Consider the following 23,767-nt stretch of genomic DNA (forward strand, 5'->3'; position numbering starts at 1 on the left):
CCATTTCTCTATCGTTTAGAACAAAACGTGGGAAAAACGAATACCGAATCTTTCCGTTCGAGCTCTGATCATGTCTGATTCATTATTATGGCGATTCCTCTTCATGTAGGTGGGCGCCAACAAATGAGTTTCGATTTGAGAGGAGAAAGTTTGTGATTGAAATTTCATGAGTAGATCCTACCACAACGAAAAACGTCTTTGCGTCAATGATTGCCATACCAACACACTCTGTATAATTGTGAACTCTAAGTACTAAGTTGAATTCATAGCCGTTACACTTTCGTAATTTATCATGTAATGGACATTTAGCGGACTCCTTTTTGTATTCACGTCGACCACTTCACACTTTTCATTATTCAGAATGAACTGCCACTTTTCGCACAACACATATATCTTGTCTAAATCATTTTCATGTTCGCTGTGATCATCTTTGACCGCATAAGACAATAAATTACAGCATGATTTCCAAACAGTCTAAGAAGGCTGTCTGCTAATTATCTTATATTGATCAGGAACAACAGAGGACGTGTAACATTAGCTGGGGAACGCCAGACATTACTTCTGTTTTCCTCGATGATTTTTCGTTAACTAATCGAAACTGTGACATTTCTGACAAGACCAGAGGCCTTGTCTTCATTATTTACGTTGCTTCACTTCACCGAGCGTATATACATCGAAGTTGCTCATGTTGTTGTTGATTCTAATTCCGGAATATTTACTTTGTCATCTCTGGTGAAGGAATTTCGGAAAAAACGTGCGTAGTAACTATGCTTTAGTGGCATTGTCATCAGCAACATTGCCATTGCTATTGCACAGTGAAGGTACTGATTGCTTCTCTCAACTAGTAAGACCAGAATCTTTTTCTGTTTTCTACCAGATTTCGAAACAGAGTTTTGTTAATGGAACTATTAAAAGCATCTCGCAAATGTCTTACTACATGTAACTGTGAACTGTTGCTGTGCTTAGAGTGCCAATAGTGGTGCTCAATGTTTGACGGCCAAGAGGTGCTCAGTCAGACACATTCTGTGGGTTGTAAATCACAGAACTTACCGTCGGATGGCTTGCGTGCCTCAGCGATACACCTAGCCGTACCGTAGGTGCAACCACAAACAAATGGTATCTGTTTGCAGGTCAGACAAACGTGTGGCTCCTGTAGAGGGTCAACCGTATTTTCAGTAGTTGCAGGGGGAAAAGTCTGAATTATTGACTGATCTGGCCTTGTAACACCAACTAAAACAGCCTTGCGGTGCTGGTAGAGCGAACGGCTGAAAGCAAGGGGAAACTACAGCCGTAATATTTCCCGAGGGCACGCAGCTCTACTGTACGTTTAAATGATGATGGCGTCTTCTTGGGTAAAATATTCTGGAAGTAAAACAGTCCCCCATTCGGATCTCCTGGCGGGGACTACTCAGGTGGACGTCGTCATTAGAAAAAACAAAACTGGCATTCTGCGGATCGGAACGTGGAATATTAGATCCCTCAATCGGTCAGGTAGGTCAAAAATTGGAAAACGGAAGTGGACAGGTTAAGGGTAGATAAAGTGGGAACAGTTCGGTGGCAGGACTTCTGGTCAGGTCAATACGGGGCCTTATATAACAAGTCAAATAAGGCTTAACAGGAGTGGGTTTAATAATAAATAAGAAAATAGAAACGCGAATCAGCCACTACGAACAGCATAATGAACGTATTATCCTAACCAAGGTAGACATGAAGTCCACGCCTACCACTGTAGTACAAGTTTGTATGCTAACTAGCTCCTCAGCGATGAAAAGATTGAAAAAAATGTATGATGAGACAAAAGAATTTATTCGGAAAGTTAAAGGATATGACATTTTAATTGTAATTTGGGACTGGAATTCGATCGTAGGCAAGGAAGAGAAGGAAAAATAATAGCTGAATGAGGACTGGAGAAAAGAAATAAAAGACGAAGCCGCCTGTGTGGACTCTCACTGTTTATGAAATATAGATTAAAACTGAAGACATTGCAAGGTAGGAAATTAAGGAGATACGACACTGATACCTTAAAAGAACCAGAAGTTGTTGAGAGTTTCAGACGGAGCATTAGGCAACAGTTAACTACAACAGGGGAATGGAATACGGTAGAAGACGAATGTGTAACTTTAAGAGATACTAAATTTAACTCATGAAAAGAGAAAACGGCAATACTGACTCGCTGCCTTACTGTAGAAGGCAGGCATAGGAGAGACAAACCTACGTTTACAGTATTTGTAGACTTAGAGAAAGCTTTTGAGAATATTGACCGAAATAATCTCTTTGAAATTTGGAAGGTAGTAGGAGTAAACCACAGGGAGCGAAAGGCTAAAAATACAGCAAATGAAGAAGGCGAGAGGGAGTACAAAGCTAAAAAAATTAAGTTAAGAGGAATGGCTAGAGCACAAATGTAAGCATTTATAAGCAGGTTCCACTAGGTTAAAGACAGATACCGCCTACAGGAAAATTAAAGAGGCGTTTAGGAAAAGAGAAGCAGCTGTATGAATATCAAGGGCTCAGATGGAAAACCAGTTCCAAGCAAAGAAGAGAAAGCTAAAATGACGAAAACCGTATAGAGGGTCTATACAAGGGAGATGAACTAAGGGGCAATTTTATAGCAACAGAAGTGGACGTACATGAAGGTGAGACTTGAGATATGAACTGCGAGAATAATTTGACATAACTCTGAAAGATATAAGTCCAAATAAGGCTCGGGGTAGACGAAATTCCGTCAGAACTATTGATAGCCTTGGGACAGCTACCCATGACAAAATTCTTCCATCTGGTGCGCTGATTGTGTGAGGCAGACGTATTACTCTCAGACTTCGAGAAGAATGTAGTGATTCTAATTCCAATTAAAGCAGTTGCTGACATGTATGAACACACTCCGCTGCGGAGTGAAAATCTCATTCTGGAAACATCCCCCAGGCTGTGGCTAAGCCATGTCTCCGCAATATGCTTTCTTTCAGGAGTGCTATTTTTGCAAGGTTCGCAGGATAGCTTCTGTTAAGTTTGGAAGGTAGGAGACGAGATACTGGCAGAAGTAAAGCTATGAGGAGGGGACGTGAATCGTCCTTGGGTAGCTCAGTTGGTAGAGCACTTGCCCGCGAAAGGCAAAGGTCGTGAGTTCGGGTCTCGGTCCGGCACACAGTTTTAATCTGCCAGGAAGTTTCATATCAGCGCACACTCCGCTGCAGAGTGAATATCTCATTCTAGATGTCTGAGTATTATTGAACTACCAATTTAATAAGTCGGGGCTGCAAAATACTTACACGACTTCTTTATAGAACAACGGAAAAAATGGAACAAATCGAACTCGGGGAGGTTCAGCTAGGATTCCGGAGAAATGTAGGAACATGCGCGGCAATACTGACTCGATGCCTTACTGTAGAAGGCAGGCATAGGAGAGACAAACCTACGTTTACAGTATTTGTGGACTTAGATAAAGCTTTTGAGAATATTGACCGAAATAATCTCTTTGAAATTTGGAAGGTAGTAGAATAGTAGTATAGAATCCAGAAGGCAGTTATAAGAGTAGAGGGATATGAAAGGGTATCAGTGGCTGATAGGGTAGTGAGACAGGGTTCTAGCATATCCACGATGGTATTCAATCTGTACATAGAACAAGTAGTAAAGGAAACCAAAGAAAAATTTGGAGTAGGAGTTAAAGTTCAGGGAGAAGAAATAAAAACTTTGCAATTGGTCGATGACACTGTAATTTTTCCAGACACACTGAAGGACTTGGAAGAACTGTTGAACGGAGTGTACAGCATCTTGAAAGGAAGATATCAGATGGACATCAACAAACGCAGTATGAAGATAATGAAGTGTAATCGAACTGAATCAGGTTATGTTAAGGTAATTAGATTAAAGTAGTAGATGAGCTCTGTTATATAAAAAGCAAAATGACCGAAGAGGAGAGCATGTAAAATGTCAGCTGGCAATGGTAAGAAAAGCATTTCTGAAGAAGAAAAATTTGTTAACATCGAATAAAGATTTAGGTGCGAGAAAGTATTCTCCAAAGGTATTTGTCTGGAGTGTAACCACATATGACAGCGAAACATGGATGAGAAACAGTTCAGACTAAAAGAGAATAAAAGCCTTTGAAATGTTGCACTGCGGAAGAATATTGAAGATTAGATACGCCTGCACGTAACTAATGAGGAGATACTGAGTAGAAATGGGAAGGCAAGAAATTTGAGGCACAATTTGACTAAAAGAAAGAATTGGTTGACAGGACACTTTACGTGACATTAAGGGGCCACCAGTTTAGTATTGGAGGTAAATGTGCTGGTTAAATGTCGGAGAGGGAGTCCAAGAGATGATTACGGTAATCAGATTCAGAAGGATGTAGAGTACAGTAATGTTTCGGAGATGAAGAGCTGTGCACAGGATAGAATAGAACGTAGAGCTGCATAAACGACGTAAACCGTCGGTCCTAAAAATGTGGAGACTATTTTTATTCCTCCTCAGAAACTAAGGTGGCAGCTTGAACTAGCAACTGTAAAAGGCAGATGTGCATTCAACTAGTCAGTAGTGAGCTTGCAGTATTATATGTATACGGGGCGTGTAACCGTAACGTATCAACATTCTTGTGACATAAGTCACGTGGATCAAGGAAATGAACGTCTCTAAATCAAGTCCTCAGGATATTCTCTAGGAAGTTATGAATAAGAAATAAGTGTGTGAGAAAGTTCCTCTCGTACACCTTGGTTCACAAACTAAGACATCGGCGCGTGAACGACTTGACTGAAATGAAGAACACAAACAATTGTTTTTTTGAAAAAGAAAATCTTTACGTGCGAGCAGAGTTCATGGTATCAATACGAACTTACTACAAAACGATAAACAGCAGAATGAGTCTATGATGGCTCACCAGTTTCGAAGAAGTTGGACAACAAAACATAAAAAAGGACTTTTCTGGCTGTTTCACATGGTTATATGAAAGTTCTCGGCGTGTGTTGTGGGGAAGAACAAGTGAAAAACTCTGAAGCATTTAATCTACAATCTTATCTTTCCTCTTCTTTCTGTAAGTCCATTTTCGAAACTTACTGGAATGACGAGGGTATTCGCGACAAACATTATGATGTGTCCGGTTAATAGACACATGTTTGTGTGGTTACAAGCTAGAGATCTAATGATATGCAACTCAACATTTGTCTCTGAAAACCAACTTGTCTCTTGGATGACTCCTTTAGTATACGTTTTTATGCAGTAAAGTTAAATACGTTAGAGACTACTCCCTAGTAATACTTGGTTTGCATTTTATTAATAGTCTTATTTACAATCATTGACAGATAGCACTACCAGGAAAATAATGTAAAATAATAAAGTTTGTTGCTGTCGCACGCTCAAGTTGGATATACACTTCTTACACCCGTCTGTACCGAAAGGCGTCCTCTCGCCCACGGACCTTTGGCGCCTTCATAAGCATTCAGAGACTCCCCAACAACTACGCCTCATCGGAAGCAGATTATTTACTTGTTCGTGGTATTCCAATCAAGGTCTGGCGTACCTGTAGAGCCAACCGGGGTAGCCGAGTGGATCTAGACGCTACAGTCTGGAACCGCGCGACCGCTACGGTCGCAGGTTCGAATCCTGTACCGGGCATGGATGTGTGCGATGTCCTGCGGTTAGTTTAAGTAGTTCTAAGTTCTAGGGGACTGATGGCCTCAGCAGTTAAGTTTCATAGTGCTCAGAGCCATTTGAACCATTTTTGTACCTGTAGGATTACTATCAAATCCAGATTGTTTGCGACTGAGAGACAAACTATAGATTACCTCAAACATATCACATGCTGCGGAGCAACTACAGGAAAGGAATTGATTATAAAGACTGAAATATTTCGAAACGCATTTCTTGTATACCAACTCTGTGGCAACTACGTTCAAAATTTCGGTAAGTGCAGATGACACTATATTTATAAAGAACAGCGTAACTTTCTGAAAATTTATATTTGACTAGTAACCCGATCATTATTACCACAATAATAGATTTATTATGCAGAATGTCTAATGGCGTCTCCGTCAAGAGAAATATAGTGGTGATATCACTTGACTTCCTACACTGAAGCGTCAAAGAAACTGTTATAGGCTTGCGTATTCAAATACAGAGGTGTGTAAACAGGCAGATGGGTTTTCGGAGCCGAAGGATCCCTCGTATACCCTTGATGACTGCACGACACAAAGCTTTACGCCTCACCTGGACTCCTCAACAGCGACAATGGACTGTTGATGACTGAAAACATGTTGCCTGGTCGGACGAGTCTCGCTTCAAATTGTATCGAGTGGATGGAGGTGTACAGGTATAGAGACAACTTCATGAGTCAGTGGATCCTGCATCTCAGCAGAGACTGTTCGAGCTGGTAGAGACTCTGCAGTGGTGTGAATGCAGTGGTAATGATATTGCGCCCCCGATACGTCTAGATACGACTCTGACAGGTGACACGTACGTAAGCATCCTGTCTGACCACCTGCATACATTCATGTCCATTGTGAATTGAGACGGACTTGGGCAATATCTGTAGGACAATGCGACATCCCACATGTCCAGAATTGCTACAGAGTGGCTCCAGGAACACTCTCCTGAGTTTAAAAACTTCCGCTGGCCAGGAAACTTCCCAGAAATGAACGTTATTGAGTATATCTGGGATGCATTGCAACGGGCTGTTCAGAAGAGATCTCCAACCCTCGTACTGTTACGGATTTATGGACAGCCCTGTAGGGTTCATGGCATCGGTGCCCTCCAGCACTGGTTCACACATTAATCGAGTCCGAGCAACGTCGTGTTGCGGCACGTCTGCGGGCTCACGGGGTCCCTACACGATACTGGGCAGGTGTACCAGTTTCTTTGGCTCATCAGTGTATGCTTGTACCACATCATTCAAACGACTGCGCTGAAACTTTGATGAGTTGTTTATGAACCCTACAAGACGTTTCCGAATTAATACAGACATTTTAGAATAGGTGACATGCGAGTCGTTTCAACAGTGAAACATTGGTTAGTTTTGGGCCCGCCCCCGAAAGTTACTGAATTAGTACATCTATTTTACTCTAGGCAGCACGTGAGTTGTTTCAACATTCCGTATATCATAGTTTAGCGGCACTTCTTGTGGTTTCGGCGTATGAGTGCATACGTATGACATAACTGAATAAAATGAAAATAATGACGTTACAATCCGTGTGTGACATTACAAGTGGTGTTCCTTGTGAAAATAATGAACAGAAGTTAAACACAAACCAAATTATTTCTTTGAGTGACATTGCAACACATACGGTCGCTCTGTAGCTTAATGAATAGCATGTCGATTTGTGAGATAGAGCTGAAGATGGAAGAATGGGAGAATAAGGTAGAAAGATACTGGATGTATATACCTAAGGGTGAATTTTAGGCCGATTCCCACACATTACTATGCAATTATTGTGATTTTTTGTCCGTTTTCTCTTTATAAACGAAGTAAATAAACAGTTAAAGTGCAAACACAAAGACTCACAGACACATAAAAACAAACACACTCAACGAACGTGACCTTCTGACGTTAATCAAAATGACATTTATGGCAACAGGAGGAGGATGCAAATCAGGATTATTACTCTCACGGTCTGATCATAGTTAGACTTCAACACCAATGGAGTGAAAGTGGAGAAGGTTTCCAGGAATTCAGCAGCTGACCTATTAGCAAGTCTCATATTAATGAGATCCGAAATCACCATCTTAATTGTATATATAAAACAGAGAGTCTGTTAGTTTATTTGTAAAAGATACAGATCTACAGTTTTAATCCGATCATTATGAAATTCTGAACACTTTACTCTCAAGACGATAGGAAGCTCGCTGTCTTCGTAAGATTTCGTAATCTGATTGGAAATTACATGCATGAATAAAGTGGAAAGGTTATTACCAAAAATATCTAAAAGTTATTGGCCGATTTACTTCAGATTTCTACAAAATCATTTAATGAATATTTACGTGGAAAGAGGCTATGTATTTTTTCACTATATTATTAGCAAACATCTCGAAAAGAACTTGACCGAATTACTTCAAAATTCTTGGCTGACTTATTTCAGATTTCTTCATTCAGAGAAAACAATGAAGAAAATCAACTGAATTTAAAATGCCTAGCAAACGCAATATGTCGTGGTAAAGTATCTATAACTGCTATCGCAAGAATGAATTATAGTGGCGACATCCGTCTTGGAGGTCGTATCGTCAGACGTCAGAAAGCATCAGGACGATGAAGGCTCGAGGATTTGACAGAAACATGATTGCGAACTCCTATTTATTGATTAGTTGTCGTTCTTACATTTGACCATAGAAGATATTTTATTCCGTATTTCACAGGTATTTTTATTATTGAAACCCACAGCGCCACACACACGCTAAGGCAGGTCGTGGATATAGCGTTAAAAAAAAGTCACTGTATCACGGGACGGTCAACAGATCGAGATAATCTGTGATTTCACGAATTGTAAAGTTAACGGTTCCAAGAATCCGAGTTGTGCGCTACTTGTAATAGTGAAAATAGAGCTGTAGCAATAGACGGCGTATTATCCAAAAACACAGTGAGATACTTACCGAAAACTGCAACAACAGAGGGCGCACCTAATCATCTTTTCATACAGGACAAATACAAAGTTTACGAAAATTTCTTGAAGAAATGAAGAATGCTAATACAGAAATAATTACTTTGCTCCTATCGAAATTTAACAGGAATGTGAAGTTTTGTTTGTCAGAGGTCTGTTTGTTGAATGCTCATAAGGGAGCACAGGCTATTTTTCTCCGGAAGCGGAAGTTGTAAAGTCATTTACATCGCCATTTCTAATTTGATCGTTGCTTAATCTGGTCGTTAGGAAGCGACGCAATTAGCTAAGGCAGCTAAGTCATATTTCATTCTTTATGCTAATTTCTAGTACTTTAAAGTGCTGTTTAGTTTATATAAGCTAGAATTAGACGAAGATAAGTTTAGTAGAGGCAGATATAAATTTATACCTATTGAATTGCCGTCGGAGAAAATAAAGTTTATTGGTCAGAAAACCCCTGCAGCTAAAATATGAAAAGCTATTTGGACGTCGGGAACGCCTGAACAACTGGAGAATCGTCTACATCACGAGCATATGAAAGCCTGTACGTCTAGGGCAACGGAAACTTCGGAGAAAAGATACCATCGTCTGCAGCAGATTCCCATGCGGCTTGCATTCGCTATGGGTATCAACAACGCACAACACAAGTCAGTATGTGTGGCAGATATTAAACAATCCGGGCAACTGCAGCTTATCTAATATCCATGCCAGTGATAATCATGTTTATAGACGAACTAGCGCCTCCATTGGTCGTATGGATTTCAGATCCCAGCCGAGAACTCCAAATTACGTCATTTCATCAGGAAGTTCTGTCCACAACTAACGGATACGAAAACGAAAACAGATGAGCTGACCCTGTAGAAACATGGACCTAGAAGAAATGATTCAATGACTTACGACGAGCCTTAGTCCCCGTATCGATTGATGAGTTACTTCCCTAGTTTGACTTTTCTAACGGCGCTTATTTTTAGCATTTAACACAACAGCATTGATAGTGTCGGAGATGTCGGGTCGCTAAATGCAACCAAATAGATTTGACAATGTAAAATCACCGTTCCACATTTTTTAAAGAAATGTTTACGCCTTTTTATTACAGAATTAACCATTAAATAAAATTTTAAGTACTCCTCTAATACATATTTTCAAATTATCTTATCCATGAATGTCAGAAGCACAGTGTGCGTTGTACGTATTTCCTACTTGGTGATAGTGTAAACTTACGTGGCTGAGCAGTGATATCTCACTATATTCTCGTGTATTCTGAATTTGGGAGTTTCTCTACTAATTAGATCCGGCTTTAACTGATTGAACGGAAAACAGCGGGTGTCACTTCATATCGTCATATTGAGAGGTTTCAGTTTAGCTGATTTTTGCCCCTGCCGTTGTGTACCTAATTAGTTTACATAGATACTGCGAGATTATATAACAAGGTTCAGTCAATGATAGCTATGCGAGAACGCTTTATGAATCTTCGCGTCTCTAATAAAGATGATTTTAATCTACGACTACCAAATCAATTCAATTAGAACAACGATTAAAAGGATAAATTTTTGTGGCATGTCAGACGACATACCAGCGAACGGTAGGGTATATGAGTGGCGGTATTCGGGAGCGCATTCCTCATGGTAATTTTCATGGTTCTACCGTGTCTTTAATATATATTTTTTTATTTCTCTTCATTTTTCCCTATTTCCTGTATTGGATCTCACGTATTGTTGCGGAACAAAAATTTTGTTATGGTACACTGGAATTTTAAAAGGAACGTTGTATGCTCACATCCCAGTATTATAACAATGCGTCAGTCATTGACATATATTTCCATGGTTCCCTAAGTTTCTCCTGAATGCCATTGTCTATAAAGCTAACAAAAAGTGTACCAGTGCCTCTTCTGTAGTATTAATTTCAAACGAATGTACGTGGAATGAAACGACGCGAAATAAGTTGCGTTTTGTTTGTGATGAAATTTAACAACCGTTACCCGAAGTAGGAGAAGTCATATTTCTCAACTGCATTGGTACACCTGTTTCTTATGATTAAATCAGCAGCAAGACCGTAGATTTCTACAGAGGCACTTCGTCACACTAGCCATCCAAAGACGATGGTAAGGGACCGAGACACACAATAATCTGGTTCGTAGCATTAATCACATTGACAGCATGTAGAAATTCTTGCAGAACGCCAAAGTTCTCACCCAGTTCCCAAACGAAAATTCCGGAATGACTCTAATAGCTAGTACGAGATCTTTTCTCATCCCTGCTGAAGAACCTGGCGAGATGATATAGTAGTATACAGCTCCAGTTGGCGACAGCAGGTGATCTTGCAGATCACGCTTATACCTGTGCGGAACAATGCCCTACTCCGTAACACCTTACGCACAAAATACTTCCAGAGGAGGCCCAATATGTAGGAAGTTCATGATGTAAACTGTGATCAGCAAAGAAGACTTGAAGATTATCGTCGTCTTATCTTGCAAGGTCTCATAATTGCCCTTGTCTTCCAAGACAACAACTTTTCTTTCCACAAGGATAAAGTCATCAATACTTGGTATGATTGACAAGTACAGTCATAAAATTGGGCTATCGTACAAGATCCTGGAGTTTGAATTATACTGGAAACAGTCGGATCACCTGGCATAATATCAGGGATGATGGCCACACAGACTGAGCAACACGAGGGAATTTCGGTGGCGAGTTTGTGCGAGCGTTGGCGCCCCTTGCACGTAGAAAAATTTACGTGACCAATCGTCTGTCCAGAGAGGACGCTTACTCTCATATCGTAACGTATCTTTGTGACTGCTAATCTGTTGTCGGTAGCATTGGCGCATAGTTTCTCAGTGGGGCAGTAGCTCCTGATCCACAATGTCACTCATGATATCATTTGACAAGGAAGTTTTACTTAAATTTTTGTCAAAATAGAGCATACTTCAGTAAGAGTTGTCGTCAATATATCGCCAAGTAAAGGTGATTCTACAGACAACGCTGAATGTTAAGTGATTTTATCCCAGCATTACTATGACGTAATTAGATGTTACATCGGTTCCAATTCACTAAATTTCCACCTCTGTTACTTTCAATCACGTAAGAAATCTATACACTGCTCAAGATTGTATAAACAATGGAATCCGGTAATCTGGATTATAATTTGCTACCATAACTAATAAATCTTGTACATCCAGGTTCCTCTATAGCATTTTAGGTAAATGACAATAAAATTTTGGGCCATTGTGTTTCTATTAAGAATAAATGCGATTTGAAGGTTCTGCCAAAAAAAATCACAGTTTCTAAATTTTCTGCCACACATGTTTCGGTAATGTTACACCATCACCCGTGAGCTTGCTATACATTAATTGGTGTTTTGCTATCTGTCTTCTGCGATACAGCTGATATTTCACTACAGTCTTTCATCTGCTACTTTCTTTAACGTGGTTATGGTTTTCGTGTTGTCTAAATTCAGTGGTATGGTTTCATGTTCTCAAAATTCAGTGGTATAGGGAGTGTTCGAATACATTTCACAGAGTATTGAGAGCATGGAAGCCACAAGAACCAAGAATATAATTGCAGGTGACGTACTGTATTGAAATATCAAGTTCACTACAGAAGACAGAAAGCGACATTAAAAAAAAATAATAATAATAATTCTGGTAGGTCAAACAAGGGAATCCCTCTGATAAACGTCTCACTTCACCACACCATGTGTGGGTGAAGAAAGAGAAAAGAAAAAATTGTGTTTAGCTGAAATCAGAATATTCAGAACGTATTTATTGCTATCCCTGCATAGCTTAGACTTCCATAATTACGCAGAAACAAAAGTGGCCTTAAATTTTCTTATTGTGACGTAACTGTCGTGTGGTTGCCGGATAGAATATTGCTGGCGTAAGCTTTGCTAGAAATATTTTTGCCTAGACGTCCTCACTTTGTGTAAGAGCGTCGCGGAATCACAGCAGAGGAAAGCAATGACTAGCACTGTGAAACTTGAGTCTCTCCCGTCGTATCGAATGTTCAAATAACTTACGGCACTGCATCCGGATATTGCCCTTGACAACTATCGATATTTCCACAGCTGAACACTGCAGGTTTCAAGGACAAATGAAACGATAGATGGATGTACAAGGAAACGTAAGCTCTTAGCGGTGGGGCCAACGCCAACACGGAACGAAATTACTACGCATGTAGGATGATAATACAGCCATCGTAAACAGCTCGAGCCATTACACAACCAAAGATGACTGGAGCTAAGCGTTAGAGACAGCGAAATATTAACAGCGACTGAGCAAGAAGAGATGACTCTGTGCCATTATTGCCTTACTATCATGAGAACAGTATGACTTGGAGAATAAAAGAAAGGTAGACAGAGGTTTTTACTTAAATCGTGCTTGGAATACATCACTCTTCCTGGTCAAACAACTGTTGGTCAGAGACGTTGTTAATTTATATTTCACTACCGACAGCATTTAAAGTTAGTAACCTTTTCTTTTACGTAGTTGTCAGTTGTTTACGATGTATTTTTTTATTGTGATATGCACGGTATTTTGTTTACTGGTTGGCGTTTAAGTCACCATACGAAGAGATTTTTAGTTTGCGCTCTACAAATTGTGATACCTCAGTCTTCTTCGAAGAGCAACGTAACATAATCCGTTTAGTTTCGTGTTTGTGGTAATGGGTTTGTTTTTTTATCATTGTATTGACCAACCAGGATGAAGCGACAACTTCTTCTTGCTTGTCTGTAGTTTCCTATTTTCCCAGTACTCCTTCATGTTCTCGCAACGTTCTCTTTAATTTCTTCATGTCCATGTTGCTTCTATTTTGTATTTTCTTTGCCTTGAAATCCTTATAAATTAGTAATTTATTCAGTCTTTTTGTTTTTTCCGATTCTTTGCAGTTGTTTCTCTCTCGTTCTTTTCTTATTTCTGTAATCCATGTTACAGTGGATTAGTTTTTTCACTAATACAGAAAGAATTGGTTCAGTACATTTTTCACATTCGTTCGGCAGAGGTGTGCGAAGAAGCGTTTACTTTACTGCTCTTTATTCATTCATGATACTTCTGTCACTCACTTGAGTAAGTATTTCTGTATGTCATCGAATGTCCATTTCTCTCCTACTGAAGCTGAAAAAGAATTGTGTCTTGTTGTTCTGGTGACAGACGTAACTAGCGACATAGTCAGGAGCGTGGTCACATTAACATCTAATTTTACTCACTATAAATGCGAGTTCATAAAAAATGCTTATGCTTCAGTATTTCAAATATCGTCTAATACATGATAGTATTGTACGAGGTTGCTCATTGGTGTTGAACATCCCAAATAACATTTTTCCAGAAGCAAAATGAAAATGTATGAAGCATTTTTTTTAGTTATCAGAAGGGAATTAAGCAGCATGACTGCCTTTCTTGTAACTTAGTTAAATAATACATTGCATTCCTTACTATGTAATCCACTTACTTTTCTCAAGACCTGTTCAGAAACGCGTGCAGTGTATCATTCAAGCGAACGTGGCGTTATTGAAAACCTAACACAACATCGACTTTGGTTCTCCCTCCTACTGTCACTCAGAGCACAAATGACAGTCAACAAATGGAAACACAAGGAAAATGCACATCGATTATCACCGTCTTGTGCTGAAGAGTTTGTGTACATTGTACTCACTTACACCTTCAACTGTGTTCAGTTTCCTTGTGTTACCATTTGTTTAATGCCAAGTCCAGCAAGTGTACGATGTACGTTATCCTGGCTACGCGCATTGTGTGCTAACAGTGGAGGGCTAAAGTCAATATTGTGTTGCGTTTATAATAACGTCACGTTTTCGTAAATGGTATAGTGTGATGCGTTTTTGAGAAGGTAACGAGGAAAGGAAGTGGCCAACAGAATAAAAAATACGGGATGCTAATTAGCAAATTTACAATCAAGGCAGTCATGGAGGATAATATCTTCTTGGTAGGAAGATAATATCTGCATGGTAGCTAAACAACAGCTCCTTGCTGTATTTTTATTATAAAATGGATTAAAATCAGTTTTGACCGTAATAGAAAATGTATTTACAGCGGTTACAGGATTCGGTCAGAATGTGCCCATGTTTACACCATTTATATTACGATGATAGGCGGTGGCTAACGAAGCAGCTGTTACGACTCCGCGTACGTCTTCTGCAGTTGACGTTCGGGGAGTCAAAACACCTGTTCCGTTCACCACTACCGCCTACAGTCACTGTATAAAGAGCCTGAAGGCGATCACATTCTGAGCAAAACCAATAACTGTTGTAAATAATTCTATTGCGGGCATGACTGTTGTCAATCGTTATCAAATTATTTTGAGCCAGATCGCTGTTTCTTCATGAGAAATGTTCGCAAAAGTTACTAATTTTTCATTTTGTTTCTAGTCAAATGCTGAAGAAGAGAAATTTGTTAACATAGAGTATAGATTTAAGTGTCAGGAAGTCGTTTCTGAAAATATTTCTATGGGGTGTAGCCATGTGTGGATGTGAAACATGGACGATAAATATTTTGGACAATAAGAGAATAGAACCTTTCGAAATGTGGTGCTACAGAAGAATGTTGAAGATTAGATGGGTAGATCACATAACTAATGAGGTGGTATTGAATAGGATTGGGGAGAAGAGAAGTTTGTGACACAACTTGACTAGAAGAAGGGATCGGTTAGTAGGACATGTTCTGAGGCATTAAGGGATCACAAATTAAGCACTGGAGGGCAGCGTGGAGGGTAAAAATCGTAGAGGGAGACCTAGAGATGAATACACTAAGGAGATTCAGATGTAAGTACTGGGAGATGAAGAAGCTTGCACAGGATATAGTAGCATGGAGAGTTGCATCAAACCAGTCTCAGGACTGAAGACAACAACAACAGCTATTTGTGGTGGTCGAGAAAAACAAGAAATCCTGTGTGTCAAACATTATCAGCATCCCGGAAGAACAAATGAAGTCTGAGTAGGAGGCTGCCTATTTGAAAAGATTGGACTTTAATGATTTGGAGATAACGACGAAATATTTTCGTTGATTATGTTGCGGAATGACACGGTGACCGCCTGTCGAAATATTGTCGGTTGTCGAGGTCGTTAGCCGGCTGCAATAGCGTGAGCTATTTTAACAGTGACGAGTCGCTTCGTGTAAAGGGAAGGTGGCAGCGGTGCGAAGCGATACAGACCTTGCACCAGGCGTCTCCGAAGGGCCAGAAGGGCAGCAGGTAGTCTGTGGCGGTGGAGGGCACGCAGAAGACGATGAAGAGCAGGTCGGCGGAGGCGAGGTTGATGATGAGCAGGTTCGTGGTGGAGCGCATCTGCTGGTTGGCGGCCACGACGAGCACGACGAGCGCGTTGCCGACGAGCCCGAGCAGCACGATCAGGCCGAAGAGCAGCGGCACGACGACGGCGACGGCGCGCTGCAGCACCGAGCTGGCCGCCCAGTCTCCGGCCGCCGCCTCCGCGGCCGCCTCCGCCTCCGCCGCCTCCGCAGCCGAGCTCGACACGTTGCGGCACAGCGTCTCCAGCAGCGCCGCCTCCACCAGCGAGACGGGCCCGCCGGCCGTGTAGTTGGCGCACTTCTCGTACATGGCGGCCCGCGCGCTGCTACTGTGCCCAGACGCTCGCTGCACTGACGCCCGCTCCGCGGCCGGCCTTATCGCGAGTCGGCCGCCCGCCGCTCCATGGCCTTCCTGCCGTAATCTGCCCGCTCTGGCCCGGCGGTTAACGCCCGCTCATGCTCCTTACGAGCCCACTGACAAGGCACGACGCGACGACGCCACTGGTGACCACGCTCGAGCAGTAATGACAAGCGCCGCGTCCTATCGGAGCCCTTACGACGCCGCCCACGCTCTACAGATAACCGGCTTTCCTGACACTTTCTTCCATTGAGCACAGTGTACGGCCCTCAGGCACAGCTTATCGTACGCCTATCAGCTGTTCACTGACGTAATCTACCAGTGCCACTGTTATTAGTTTCGCGATACCCTCAAGCGCGACATTTACTATCTACCTTATGCTTATATGTGCGTAAAAACGAGGGTTAAAACATTTTAGTGACCATAACAGACGCGGAGTTTTATGCTCAACTAGCACCTCGTTTCAGGCTAAACAGATGTCAAAACTACTTTCTATTATTTAAGGTACATTATTAAGAGTAATTCAGCGACACAAATACTGTTCACCTACATATAAACTTGTTCATCGCAGCTTTAGCAAAAAGGATCTTCTGTGAAATGTGTATTTTCGATACTATTTTCGGCGACTCTTCGATCTATACAATCCTCAGAGCGTCTTTAACTAGATTCGTATTCAGCAAGCGGGTGCTCCTCCGAAAGCACTAGCGTCGTATCTCTCCATTACCAAATAAGCACTGTTACTAGTCTTTCCACTCGTTCACAAGCCGCAAACTGTTACACAGTAAATTAAAAAAAACATTAAGACTTCTCATCCGACATAAGTAGACTATCTCGCCAAGTACACAGCAGCAAGTATGGTGCTACTTTTTATTAACTGCAAGAGATTACCTATATAAAGGTGCCACAGGAACTAAATCCGTAACACACCATCACTATCAGATTTCTTCTTTCGAGTTACAAAACCAACGAACCGAAGTAAAGGTGCAAAGTCACTTGTTGCGCATGCTTTAAACTTACAATGCTGTATAGTTGATTTTATGAAGAGACTTCCTTCAGCTTTCACGTGCTTCCACAAGTATAGCGTCTGTTCCGAGCTCAAGAATCCAGCGCTGCTTCGAGGTCAGCGCTGTTCTAATAAAAGTGTAATATTTCCTCTCTACTCGACACTCGCACAGAAGATTTTCCTCCACAAATAATACTTACAGGCAACCCAAACAGGCACACCGTCAGTTCCAGTTTCGACGGTATAGCACTGTTAACTAGCACTGAAATGAAATTAGTACGCAGTACAGCGTCTTATTGCCTCGCAGAGGCTCCGTAATGGTACCCGCCGGAATCAGAAGAGTCGCCAGATTGGAGCATCAGTCACAGGGAGACAACCCACTTTGGAGGGCGAGCTGGACCACTCAGCGGGTCGGCGAGAGCGGAGTACCGCCGCCGTCAACTTGTTGCTGGAGGACACGGCGCCTCCATTAGCCGCTGCCGCCGCCGCCTGCAGGAGGGCACAAAGGCGCCGCCGGCCCACACCACAGCCGCCGACGAGGGTCCTCACCGTCGACGGTCGTCGGTCGGGTTCGCAGAGCCAATTAAGCGGAGCACTCTCCCGCCGGGCAATTAGACGCAGCCGTTTAGCGCGGCAGTCACTCGGCCGTGGCACCCTGAGTGGGAGATGAGCTCACTATATTATTGGGAGGGACAACTCGATGACCGATAAGGTGGTAGTACAGTTACTGGTACACGAAGCACAAGTGTAGTATTATGTGACGGTGTCTTCGACTGTATACACTATCGTTGCGGTGTCACGGTTTTAGATCATAGTCACTATCTACAAGAGAAGCGAACTGGCAGTGAGTTGTCCACGCTGAGTTCAGCGCGGACTTCTCACACTTCCTATCGGCTAAAAGGTGCAGTCTGCCAACAAGGACGCGGTGACTCTGAAGACGCAGCTGGTCTCGAGCCTTGCGGGTTGCATCTGCCTCGGCGCAGGGGCCCGAGCACACGCGGAGCACTGGCGACGGCGGTCGGCGGCGAGCGTCGTCGGAGCGTCGCCGGCTGCTGCTGCTGCTGCGGCTGGGCGTCGACTGGCGTCGTGGCAGCGGCACCGCCCCCGCCGGCCGGCGTCGCCTCGCCTCCCAGCGCCGCGCCGTGGCCGCCTCGGCAAGCGCCGCCCGCCGCCCGCCGCCCGCCGCCCGCCGGCTGCTCTGCTACTCCCGCTGATTACCTCCTCTGTTCGGCACTGGGCGAAAGCAACACGCCGCCGCAGCCTCGAGCCACGCGTGGGCCAGTTGCGGGTGTACTTCGGTTCAGTCAATTTCACGTACATACGCTTTGGGTCTTTCGGCAATCGTCAGTTTCGGTAAGAGTCCATTCGGTGTGTCTGTTTCACAGAGCACCACTATTGTAAGCAGTTTTCATTTGGGTGACGATTTATACAGCGTGGAGAAAAATTTTGTCACGAAATTTTAACCCTGAATAGGAACAAAAATTACTAACCAATAATTCAAAAGCAGTCTCAGTCGCATTTATTATTATTATAATACCGCCAACCGGTTTCAACCCGAGGTAGGGGTCATCTTCGGGGCGTTTACACCATTGGTCGACTGCTGGTGGTGTCAGGAAACTGCCGTTATGTAGACAGGAGTGACACCACCAGCAGTCGACCAATGGTGTAAACGCCCAGAAGATGACCCCTACGTCGGGTTGAAACCGGTTGGCGGTATAATAATAATAAAAAAATGCTATTGAGTCTGTTTTTCAATTATTGATTAGTCATACTAATCGCTGCTTCTCTTCACAACGATGTTGTCCAAAAATTACTAATGTTCTGTAGATCGATAACGCACTATTCTTAAACTACAGAAACTTGGCGCCACGCGCTCGGATTGGCCGTGTGATTGCCGTGTTCACTTTCGTCGTTTGACGGGCAGCCCTATGGTTGTAGGTTTACACATACGAACGTCCCTCACCCCGTCACTGCCTCAACGTGATACGCAAATGTGTCGAATAGGTCTTGCTATTTTTCTCCACCTCACGTCAGAGGCATTCAGACGTTAGCTTCGCTTCGCAGCACACACACGTCACCTGCGATTTAGTCATACAGTAAGCTTGGCGGCACAGTATTCGTTTGAAGAACAACGAGATATGGATGTTGTTTATGGACTAGCCGACGGTAATGTGCATGAAGCCCGAAGATTGTATGAGGAAAGGTACCCAGCACGACGCCACCCTCACCCACAAACGTTTAGAGCAATACACCGGTGACTTGCCGAAACAGGCTCAGTGATGCTGGAAGGCCTTGAGCACGACCGGATGCTGCACTTGAAGAGACTGTTCTCGAGTGCTTCGAGAAAGCACCTAAGAGCGGTTGGACACGACTTGGGAGCCACTCATCGGTTAGTGTGGGAGGTTTTGAGACTTGACGGCCAGCATCCATACAGTTTCGACCCTTTCCAAGACCCAAATCCTGTGGCGGACTATGAACACAGGCTACGGTTTTGCCGGTGGTTTCTGTGACGTGTTGCACGAGATCCCGACTTCCCTCCATTGTGTTAGTTACCGACGGGTGCACCTTCCATCAGGATGGCCCTTACAACACTCGGAACGTTCATTACCTGGCAAAGGGAAATCCTCACGTCATGAACGTCCACGAATACCGGGAACGATTTTCGCTCAACACTTGGGCAGGAACTGTTGGTGACCGTTCGACTGGACCAGTCCGTCTACCTCCTCCACTTAGCGGGGCAAACTACCTTCACTTCTGCAAGAATACCTGGCCTGCTGGAAGATGTGCTTCTTGACGTACGTCTACGCATGTGGTTGCAGCATGATGCGCTGTCCGCAGCTCGTGGTCGTGCAGTAGCGTTCTCTCTTCACACGCCCGGGTTCCCGGGTTCGATTCCCGGCGTGGTCAGGGATTTTCTCTGCCTCGTGATGAGTGGGTGTTGTGTGATGTTCTTAGGTTAGTTAGGTTTAAGTAGTTCTAAGTTCTAGGGGACTGATGACCGTAGATGTTAAGTCCCATAGTGCTCAGAGCCATTTGAACCATTTGAACCATGAATGGGGCGCTCGCACATAACAGTCGTGCTGTGCGCAGATATTAAAATGAATTCTTCGACGGCCGGGTAATTGGCAAAGGTGACAGTAGGTCATGGCCCCTGCGATCAGCAGACCTCATGCCACCGAACTTTTTCCTGTTCTACTTCACCCACCCGGACGCGACCCGCCTAAAAACGATGCGAAATTAATAGATCGCATTCAGCATGTTGCCAATCACATCAGGGCAGTGCCAACAAAATTTGAAAGAGTTTGGCAAAACATCGTTCGACGTACCAAGCTTGTGTCGCGTCAGAGGGTCGCTAGTTCGTTCGCCCGCTTTAACAATGACGTAGCTACAAAGAAGGCCTTTTTCCGGCCTGACACAATTTGTAAAAGACTTCCTGCACGAGAACTACTAGCTGCTGACGGCCTTGTTTCCGGTACGTCTTATCATGAAGCTACAATGGATGTGTCGGGGCACCGGCGGATCCGCCCTGGGCCCCCACAATGGAAGGTTGGCGCACTACTACCGAGGGTGCGGTCTCTAGCAGGCAAAGCATTCTCGGTCATGCTTTGAGCAGAGCATCCGGCAACAGGGCAATCCCGCGGGCAACGGGAGCTCGGGACGCGAGTCTCCGTAGTTTAAAAACTATGCGTTTTCGACCTACACAGCATTAGTAATTTTGGCTCCTACTTGCATCAACTAACCAGGGTTCAAATTTCGTGACACAATTTTCCTCCACCCTGTATGTTATTAGTGAGGAAACCTGGCGTTGCCCAGGTACTTATTTACAGCTGTGCGTCCACGCCCGTACCGCGTCTGACTTTCTGCATCATGCTAATGACTTCACATTTCCTTAACTATGTGTCGTACAACGATATAACTTTGTAGATTTATTTAGGGGCATTTGCTGCGAATGGAGTTAGTAGCAAAGAAGCAACAAATTGAAACGCCGTGCATTATGAGACAGTTTTTTTCTCATCTCATTGTGTATGACATATCTCCTGGACTTTGTATCTTTTGATCAAATAATTTCGCGCTTACATTCAGTGGTATATGGGCATACTTTCTGTAAAATGTGTCGCGAATACAGTTAGTAGTAGAGAAGTAACATACTATAATGCCATGTCTCATGCGATACTTTTATTGCATGAATGTCGGGAGAGTAGTAAGGGGTAAAATTTTCTTCTTTCATCATTTTAAGGGGTGGCCATCGAGAAAAAGCTTCGCAAAGATTTTAAATTATTAGCAGTTTGTTGCAAGTCGTTAAGAGTTGTTATTCACAAAAACTAGATGGCTTATGTCTGGGAATTCACCCGTTGGAAGCTACGCGGTTTCTTCTCTTCCATCCTCCACCCCTTCGACAGGTAGGTGGTTCTTAGCCCAGTGCGAGTGTCGCCTGACAATAAGGCATATGTACCAGGTTTGGTTGATGGTCGGTCCAGTGGTTTAGAAGGAAATGTGCAACACGCGCGCGCACCCACACACACACACACACACAGTCACATTTGTAATATGTCTGGATCACCTTAGAGGAAATGTGAAATAGCTGCCTAAACGCCTAGACACTGTCACCCTTATTATTAAGCGCTCCTGCTGCAGCGCCTCAAACTTTAGAAGACAAGGAAAGCACACACACACACACACACACACACACACACACACACACACGGAGGAATCTTTTTTGTTGTCGAGGCTGGACGGTAATTGGGTATGACTTTTTCATTAACCTTGGCAAACTTCTGAGCCTGTGTCCTAATGTATTTACTAAAGTTCTCATATTTAACCGTATGACAGTAATATTGGTGGGGATGTACAAATGTTGAAAGATGGATGCATGTAACTAAATGTAGGCTTCAAAACGACAGTGTAGATGTAGATAGCGAGAAATTTCTAGATGTTTTAATCTACTCCCTATCAGCTATGCAATTTCAAAATGGACATACAGCTTTCTTCTTGTTGTTGTGGTCTTCAGCCCGAAGACTGGTTTGATGCAGCTCTCCATGCAACTCTCTCCTGTGCTAACGTCTTCATCTTCGTATAACTATAGTAACCTACACCCTTCTGAACCTGTTTACTGTATTCCTCTCTTGGTCTCCTTCTAAAACTCATAGACCCTAAATTCACTTCTATACCAAATTTGTGATCCCTTGATGTCTCAGAATGTGTATTATCAAACGATCCCTTCTTCTAATCAAGTTGTGCCGCAAAGTTTTTACTTGTTCAGTACCTCCCCATTTGTTGCGTGATATACCATTCTTATCTTCAGCATTCTCCTGTAACACCACATTTGAAAAGCTTCCATTCTCTCTTTGTCTAAACTGTTTATCGTCCATGTTTCACTTGCATACATGTGTATACTCCATACAAATACTTTCAGAAAAGACTTCCCACGGCTTAAATCCATATTCGATGTTGGCAATTTTCCCTTCTTCGAGAACGCTTTTATTGCAATTGCCAGGCTACATTTTATATACTCTCTACTTCGGTCACGTCTTATTTTGCTGCCCAAATAACAGAACTCTTTTAATACTTTGTCTCGTTTCCTAATCTCCTTCAGCATCACCTGATTCAATTCCATTACGTTTCCTTACCCCTAGTTTTACTTTTCTGATGTTTGTCTCGTATCTTTCTTTAAAGACTCTGTCCATTCCGTTCAATTGCTCTTCTAAGTCCCAAGCTGCCTCTGACAGAATTACAACTTTTTTATTTCTTCTCCCTGAAATTTAATTCATACTCTTATTTTTTTTCTCAGCGTACAGACTGAATAACATTGATGATAGCCTACAACCCTGTCTCGCTACATTCTCAACCACTGCTTCCCTTTCATGCTCCTCAACACTTATAACTAACGCTTGGTTTCTATACAAGTAGTAAGCAGCGTTTCACTTCCTGTATTTTATCACTGCTACCTTCAGAATTTCAAATAGAGTGTTGCAGTAGACATTTTCAAAACATTTCTATAAGCAAACGAGTGCTATAAACGTACGTTTGTCGTTCGTTAACCTATCTTATAAGATAAGTCGTATGGACAACACAGCACACGTGTTGCCAAATTTCTCTGGGAGATAAACTTATCTTCTCGGGGTCAGCTTCTACCAGTTTTTCCATTCCTCCACTGGGCATTCGTCTTAGAATTTTGCAATTCTGAGCTATTAAACTGATAATTCTGTAATATTCACACCTGTCAGCACTGCTTTCTCGGAACTGTAATTATTCCGTTGTTCCTGAAATCTGTGGTTATTTCGCCTGTCTCATACACCTTGCACACCAGATGGTAGAGTTTGGTCATGGCTGGCTTTCCCAAGGCTATCAGCAGGTCCGACAGAATGTCGTCTACTTGGAGTCTTGTTTCGAATTAGGTCATTATTAGTGCCTCTGTCAGATTCTTCTCACATTATCATATCTCCCTTCTTGTCATTATCTACGTCTTCTTCCATTTCCATAATACTGCCTTCTACATCATCTAATTTACTTCGGACTGGTTTCCAGTCGGAACTCTTTATAATTATTCAGGTACTAATCTTTACTCCAAAGACCTCTTTAATTATCCT

At 42.8% G+C, this 23,767-nt stretch overlaps 1 protein-coding gene across 2 annotated transcripts in view; it reads right to left on the reverse strand.

The window, feature by feature from the left end:
• LOC126334591 (allatostatin-A receptor-like) overlaps positions 1-18,263 on the reverse strand; it is a 1,378,228-nt gene extending 1,359,965 nt beyond the window's left edge. The window contains exon 1 of one of the 2 annotated variants that reach the window (XM_049996982.1): positions 15,725-18,263. In XM_049996982.1, the coding sequence (XP_049852939.1) occupies positions 15,725-16,129 (405 nt within the window). In that variant the 5' untranslated portion in view covers positions 16,130-18,263. The remainder of the gene's footprint in view (positions 1-15,724) is intronic. The other variant, XM_049996983.1, reaches the window with a different exon arrangement.
• Positions 18,264-23,767: the final 5,504 nt, after the last annotated feature.

This window comes from Schistocerca gregaria, chromosome 2 (assembly GCF_023897955.1).
Source record: "Schistocerca gregaria isolate iqSchGreg1 chromosome 2, iqSchGreg1.2, whole genome shotgun sequence".
Classification (NCBI taxonomy): Eukaryota; Metazoa; Arthropoda; class Insecta; order Orthoptera; family Acrididae; genus Schistocerca; species Schistocerca gregaria.